Here is an 8,158-nt window from a genome sequence, read left to right on the forward strand (position 1 = left end):
GCAGAGGCAGACCGATCTCTGTGAGTTCGAGGCCAGCCTGGTCTACAGTGTGAGTTCCAGGACAGCCAGGACTAACATAAAGAAAAACCAAAAAAAAAAAAAAGAGAGAAAAGAAAAAATTTTTACAGACATTATATTTTAATCATATTCTTTCCCCTCCCACAACTGTCCCCATACCTTCCCTACTTCCTTCCCTCCCCCCCCCCCCCCCACGGAAACCCTGGGGTCTGTCTTGTGTGGCCTGCCCTGAAGTGTAGCAGATATGCACAGTGACTCTACAGGAGAGAACTGACTTTACTCTCCCTGCAGGTAGCAATCACAGTGGCTTCTTGTATCCATTTCCCCTTTTCTGAGCTGGGCTTGGTTTGAACCTGATTAGATCTTGTGTGTACTGTCACAGTCTATGAGTCCATACGTGTATCCTGCTGTGCCTGGATGACACTGTGAGTCATCCGTCACCTCTGGCTTTTACTGTCTTCCTGCTGCCTCTTCACATACGTGCCTGAGCCTTGAGTGGAGGTGTTTGATAAAGAATCCTTAGGGCTGAGTTCCTCGAAGTTTCTCACTCTGCACATTGCCCAGTGGTAGATCTCTTTGTTAATTACCATCTACTACAAGGAAGGAGCTTCTCTGACAGGGGCTGAGTGATACACTGATCTAATATTATAGCAGTATGTCATTAGGAGTCATTTTATCGTTATGTTCCTTCAGCAGAATAAAAGTGCCTTTTTCCTGGGCCTACCCATGACCTTTCTAGTTTTATGTTCTTGGCCACTTTGGCAGTGTCAGGCAGTTCTAGCTTAGGTAGTAGGCTTTAAATTTAAAAAAAAAAAAAAAAAGTTTGTTTTACTCCCATAGAATTTGTGGCACTATCGTATAGTACGTCATGGAAGCAGGTTGCTGTTGTAGGTCCAGGACCATGGACCGTATGCAGTAGGAGGGAAACTTCTAGTTGGCCACTGACTCCATTCCTCCATGTTTGTTGACTTAAGTCGTATCTTCAATGATGGGGCCTTACCATCAGGTTGTGGAAATAGCCTATACTGTTTGAGAGGCTCTGTGGAACCCCTTTGACTCAAGAAAATGTAACCGATTCCTGCCACTGGAGGTCTGGTTGGGCCATTCGCTCCCCATTTATATGGTAACTACTCCATCTAAATTCCTATTATATATGTATATGTTTTAGGAATCTTCTAAAATAGTAGTTTTCCATATGACTTTTCAAAAGGGCTGTTAGTGTTTTCTCTCTCCATATTTATTTCTTTATACTTCTCTCCCATCCCCTCCCCATAATCCTCCTATTCTAGTCTTGTCTTTATCTCTCTGTAACACTATATTCTATTTATTTTCTCTTCCTTGGGAGATATTCTCCTCCCTTGGTCACTTATTAGGTACATAACTTTTGGTTATTTGTATTGAAACACACATATCTAAAGCTTAAAAGGTAATGTTCTCATACAGTAGAAAGCATACAATGTTTGCCTCTTTGGGTCTGGGTCACTCACTCGGGACACTTGTTTCTGACTCCACCATCTTTCTGTAAACTTCAGCCAAATAATATTCCATTGTGAAAGTGCACCCATATGTTCTTGATGCATTCATCATTTGATGGACGTCTAGGCTGTTTCCAATTTCTGATGATTATGAATGGAGCAGCAATGAACATAGATGAGCACATGTCTCTGTAGTAAGATGTGGGTAGCTGGATCAAATGGCTGAACAGGTTGCACTCCCACCAGCAATGAGTAGCACTTATTCTTCCCTGCATCCTCACTGGCATTCTGTTATTTTATTGACCTTAGCCATTCTGACCATGAGTAAGATGACATCACAAAATAGCTCTAATTTGCATTTCCCTGATGGCTAAGGATATTGAACATTTCTTTTAAGTGTTTCTCAGCCGTTTGTATTTCATCTTTTGAGAACTCCCTGTTTTAAAACTGGGTTGTGGGGGCTGGAGAGATGGCTCAGAGGTTAAGAGCATTGCCTGCTCTTCCAAAGGTCCTGAGTTCAATTCCCAGCAACCGCATGGTGGCTCACAACCATCTGTAATGAGGTCTGGTGCCCTCTTCTGGCCTGCAGACATACACACAGACAGAATATTGTATACATAATAAATAAATAAATATTAAAAAACTGGGTTGTTTCTTGATGTCCTTTTGTTTTGTAAAGTATATTCTAGATATTAACCCTTTATCAGATGTATAATTGGTAAAGATTTTTTCCCCATTCTTCCACTTTGCCTGATTGATTGTGTTATTTGCTGGGCAGAAACTTTTTAGCTTCATGAGGTTCCATATAATAGGTCTTTCTTGTCAGATGTTCTTGGACCGCCAGTTCCAAATAATGACAAAGAAACTTAATTATGAAAGCTTGGCCTTTAGCTTAGTCTTGTTCACAGCCAGCTCTTATAACTTAAATTAACCTATTTCTGTTTATCTATGTTCTGCCATGTGTCTTTTTACCTCTCTTCTATTATGTATGTCCAGTTTCCTCTATGTCTCTCTGGTGTCTCCCATGTATCTAGATTTATCCTCTATGTTTCTCTTCTCAGAAGTCCACCTACTCTCTCCTGCTTAGCTATTGGTCATCAGAAGGCACCTTTCACATAATGTGATCAAATATCCCGCAACATCCTGCATGCATTTATGAATTGTTGATCTTAGTGCCTGTGCTATTAGTGTACTGTTCAGAAAGCCCTTTTCTGTGTCAATAAATTCAAAACCATTATTTATTTTTTCTCTCTCTTCTTTCTCTCTTGTTTTGAGACGGTTTCTCTTGTGTGTTGCCCTGACTCTCTGTGCTTTGTAGACCAGGCTGGCCTTGAACTCACAGAGATCTACCTGCCCCTGTCTCCCCAATGCTGGGACTACAGGCTCGTGCCACTGCTGCCTGGCTCCCTACTTACTCTTTTATCAGATTAAGCATATCTGGTCTTCTGTCAAGGTCTTTGATCCATTTGGAGTTGAATTTTTTGCATTGTGATAGATATGAATCTATTTCATTCTACATGCAGATATCAGGTTGACCAAGGCTGTTGAAGATGCTATTTTTTTTTCCTTCCAGTGTATACTTTTGGCTGCTTTATTAAAAATCTGTGTCCATAGGTGTGTGGAGTGTTTTCTGGATCTTCAATTCCATTCCACTGATAGACATATCTATTTTTATACCAATACCATGCTGTTTGTATTACAATAGCTCTATGATAAACTTGAACTCTGGGATGGTGATTTGTGCAGCAGTTCTTTTATTATTTGGGATGGCCTTAGCTATTCTCAGTTTTTTGTTTGTTTGTTTGTTTGTTTGTTTGTTTGTTTGTTTTTCAACATGAAGTTGAAGATCTTTATTTATCAATTTATCAACTTATCAATTTCTGGGATTGTGTTAGAATTTTGATGGAGATTGTGTTGAATCTGTAGACTGCTTATACCAGGATGGCCGTTTTTACAGTATTAATCATTCCAATACATGCACTTCTATCCAATGTTTTAAACATGTTGATTTCTGTATGTTTGTGTGTTGGTATGAGCTTTAAGTGTGGACACCTTCAGAGACCAGACGAGGGTATAGAATGTCAGGTCCTGTGTAGCTGGAGGGACTGGAGGCTGTGAGCTGCCCTGCATCTGCAAGAGCAGCAGGTGTTCTGAACTTAGGAGTCAGATCAGACTGACTTGGAACTTCCTGTTTAGCCCAGGCTAAACAGCTTGTGGCAGTGTGACAGTATTTCTGCCTTACCTTCCCAAGTGCTGGGGTGACAGAGATATGCCAGCATATCTCTGGGCTTTCAAACTGTTACAACAATAATACATACAAATCACACCCACAGAGATAGAATTTTTATCTGATTTTTCTTAAAGGCTTTATTTAATTTTTGATTATGTATATATGTAGTGGTAGTGAGCGGTGGGTGCCCAGAGCCTCTGGAACTAGAGTTACAGGCAGTTATGAGCTGCCTGACATGGTGCTGGGAATCAAACTAAGGTCCTCTGGAAGAGCTGCGCACACTTTTAACCATTGAGCTGTTTCTGTAACTCTGTTGTTGTGGAATATTATTTTAAGATATTATTTACATTTATTTATGCTGTGGAACATTTGTTTTAATGATGCAAAGATATGTTGCATTCTTTTATGTTGGTTGCTTTTGTTTAACTCTGTGAAACTATAATTCTTTGCCTTCCTAAAATGTCTTATTGTTTAATAAAGATCTTGAACAGCCAATAGGTAGGCAGGAGCAAGGATAGGCAGGGCTGGCAGGCAGAGAGAATAAATCTGGGAAGAAGAAATGAACAAGGAAAGGAGGACGGTAGTGGCCAGCCACCCAGACACAGCCAGTCACGGAGTGAGAGTGAGAGTGAGAAGGGAAGAGCCCAGAGGCAAAGGGCAGATGGGGAATTTAAGAAAAATTGGCTAGAAACAAGCCAAGCTAAGGCTGGGCATTTATGAATACTAATAAGCCTCTGTGTGATTTATTTGGGAGCTGGGTGGCACCCCCTGCCCCCAAAGAGTAAGGGAGGGGGGAGATAATAACCAACTACACCTTGATGTTTGTATTTTGAGACAGTTCCATGTAGCCAAGGCTGGTCTCAATTTCATGAAGGATGTTCTTGAACTTTGACTCTACCTCTCAAGTTCCGGCTGACACCTGCAGTTTTTAATGCAGTGTTGGAATCAACCATGGAGCACACAGGAAGGGAATGCACTTAGGATGTCGGCTGGTGTGGTTTGTCAAAGTGAGCCATCTCGTTGACCTCTGTATTTACTTTTATCTGTTTATTACTTGAAAATGTGGCTTAGACATCAGGATGCTTTACAAAAGCAATTAACCCTTTGTTTTTGTGTCGCACAATTTGGGTTCATTTGATTGCTCTCTCCTGATTAATTTTCAGCAGAGGTACTTACCACAAGTCATGTGCCATGCTCCCTTAGGCATGTTAATGCCTGTGCTAGCATATTGGGTGGTGTAAAGCTTGAATACTCTGTAAAGGGTCTTTGTAGTAGGAGGTCACTTGTTTGTTCCCGGCTGTCCTGACTTGAAATAATCACACAGAAACCATATTATTTGCAATACTGTTTGGTCAATAGCTTAAACATATTGCTAGCTTACTCTTTTATCTTAAATTATTAAAAAATAATAATTTCTATTATTTTATATTTCACCTTGAGGCTCGTGGCCTATTGGCAAGGTTCCGGCTAACAGTTTGCATCTTTCTCTGGTGACTTCATGGAGTCTCGCTGACTCTGCCTACTCTCTCTATATCTTCCAGCCTGGCTATGTTCTGTTAAGTCATTGGACAAAAGTAGCTTCTTCATTCATTAACCAATAAAAGCAACACGTAGACAGAAGGACCTCCCACACCAGTTCTGTGTCTAGACGTCTTCATTGCAAAGGTGTTTTGTCAGCATGCCTACAGAACCAGCTGCAGATCTTAGAGCTCGTGCTGTGAGCTGTGTGGCACAAAGAAAGGAGTCCTGATGGGACTGTTGCAGAGACCAGAGCAGTGATGATGTGGGAAGTGCAGGCTGAGCTATTGAGAGACAAGTAGTTATGAAACATGAGAATCACACAGAGTTCTGGGTGCTCCCAGGGTGCCAGATTTTCCTAATTTTAAGAGGGGCTATAAATCCATATTTTTATATAGAATTTCCTGTTTTGGTGGTAAACAATTAAAGACATTTTGGGTTACTCTTCCATGTGTTCTGTTCTAAAAGAATGCTATAATATTTGATATAAAGTTAATCTTGAAAATGAGATTAGTTTTACTCAGGAATTTGCAAGATTAAAGACTGATGTGGAAGAAATGTGTGGGAGGGTGTGAGCTAGTCATCTACATATTCTTGGCTCAGATAGAGCCTACAAACCAGTTTGGCTGTAAGGATGGGAAAATGATGGAGAACAATATTAGAAGCATACATCTAATAATGGCACTGCTGGTTTATGAGGAAATGTGCAGTGCCATGTGTCGTCTTTGGAAATAGAGATGTGCGTATCCTTTGTAGGAGGCCCCTGCACTGGAGCCCCCAGCACACTCTCTGTTTTGTTGGGGCCGGGGACGAGACTCCCGTCTCAGTGCATGGTCGTGCTCTGCCTCTGCCCTGCAGCACAAGTAGAGCTCTGTGTTGAGATGCAGCTCATGGAACACAGTAACTGTTAGAGTTTGTCTTTTGTCTCAGCTTAGTTGACTTTACTAATTCATTCTTTGCTTTCCACCAGCTTCGTGCTCTGTATTCAATGTACCTTAGGAAAACAAAGAGTTTGAATAAATTACTCTATCATCTGTTCAGACTTATGCCTGAGAATCCTACTTATGGAGAGACAGCTATTGAGGTATCAACTAAGGACCCCAAAACATTCTTCACTGAGGAACTTCAGCTGAGTATTAGAGGTCAGTGGTCTACACATGTGCATCTTTCTTAAAGCCTTGATAAGACCAAGTTGTACTAAAGTTCCTGGAGCTATGGACGATAATCCCCAATGGAAATCATACCTCTGCGTGTGCAGAAATGCAGGATTTTCCAAATTTATCCAATAGGACAGATTGCTGGATATTATGGATGAGGTTGTAAAGAATTTCATTTGTTTTTGAAGTTTAGTATTCTGTATGAGGTTTATTTGTTTTTGTTTTTGTTTTTGTTTTGAAGACAGGGTTTCACTGTGGCTTTTTATAGTCTGGAATTCTATAGGCCAGGATGGCCTTGAATTCATCTGGGATTAAATGCATCTTCTGGGATTAAAGGCATGTACCACCATGCTCAGCTATATTTAATTAATGGAATAAAACTAAGTTAGAAGTTTGTGTTCTTCACCTGGAAACTTGGGTTTTAGTTAAGGACATAGACACGTAGTACACCTGGCTCTATTGTCATAATTATAAATTTATCTGTGAAGAACTGCCAAAACCCCTTTATCTGATGGTGCACCACATGGTGGGAAGATTGGGTGTTCCTTTTCCTTTTCTTTTTTTTTTTTTTTAACGGAGGCTTATTTTTATTTTATCTGTATGAGTTTTTTTGCCTGCATGCATCTGTACCATGTTTCTGTCCATAAAGGCCAGAAGAGGGTGTCTGTTCCCTAGAACTAGAATTACAGACAGTTGTGAGCTGCCATCTGCCTGCTGGGAATCTAGTTCCTCTGCAGAGTGTAGAAATGCTCTTAACCATTAAGCTGTCTGTTCAGATCCTGGGATCCTGGGTTGTTTGTTTTTGTTTTTAAAGACAGTTTCTCAGTCTAACAGCCTTGACTGTCCTGGAACTCACTCTGTAGCCCAGGCTGGCCTTGAACTCACAGATCAGCCTACCTCTGCCTCCTGAGTGCTAAGATGAAAGGTATGTGCCACCACTGCCCAGCTGCAACTTACTTTTATAATTAAAAAAGGAAAAGGAAAAAAACCCAACAACCTTAACTGATTCTTTTTAAAAAATGCTTGTCTCATTTCATTTGTGGTCTTTTGTGTGAAACATAGGATGTTATTTCTAGACTTTTCTGTGTCTGTGGGGTTTTCACTCTTAAGTCTCGTCACTGATGTGATTCCTGTGGGGTGTGTGGGAGGATATTAACACTCTCTGAGTTGGGGTCTTTCTCTGTTGAGTGATGGTGGCTTGCTAAGGACTGTATTGTTAGTCTGCTCTTCTAGGTGAGAAGTACATATCACTAACTGGAGTTTGTTTTTCCTCAGGAACAGCAACTCTCCCGTACCACATCCCACACCTGGCGTGCTCAGTCTACCATATGACTCTAAAAGACCTGCCTGCCATGGTTAGGCTCTGGTGGAATAGCAGTGAGAAGCGGGTTTTCAATATTGTAGATAGATTCACAAGCAAGTATGTCAGTAGTGTTCTTTCTTTTCAAGAAATATCTTCTGTACAAACAAGTACACAGCTATTCAGTGGCATGACGGTTAGTATTGTCTTAACTTTTTCCAGAAAACAAATACTTTTGATATCTTTGATTGCTTATGTCATCACAAGTGTAACCTTTGATTCAGAATTTATAGAAATTATCTACCTTATTTTCTAATTCCTTTGTGTCAAGAAAGGAAACAGATGCCCTGTCCCGCATCTGTTTAGTTCCAAAGAAACACACAGAGGAATGCATTAATTATAAACTGGTTGACCTGTTAGTTCAGGCTTCTTATTAACTAATTCTTTTTTTTAATATTTT

The 8,158-nt window shown here is 40.5% G+C and overlaps 1 protein-coding gene across 1 annotated transcript in view; it reads left to right on the forward strand.

Annotated features, from left to right (window-relative positions):
- Window positions 1–8,158, forward strand: part of Ltn1 (listerin E3 ubiquitin protein ligase 1) — a 65,952-nt gene that overhangs the window by 49,979 nt on the left and 7,815 nt on the right. The window contains exons 26-27 of the mRNA XM_038344342.2: window positions 6,212–6,383; window positions 7,674–7,894. Coding sequence (XP_038200270.1) covers window positions 6,212–6,383; window positions 7,674–7,894 — 393 coding nt within the window. The remainder of the gene's footprint in view (window positions 1–6,211; window positions 6,384–7,673; window positions 7,895–8,158) is intronic.

The sequence above is a fragment of the Arvicola amphibius genome, chromosome 10, assembly GCF_903992535.2.
Source record: "Arvicola amphibius chromosome 10, mArvAmp1.2, whole genome shotgun sequence".
Taxonomy (NCBI): domain Eukaryota; kingdom Metazoa; phylum Chordata; class Mammalia; order Rodentia; family Cricetidae; genus Arvicola; species Arvicola amphibius.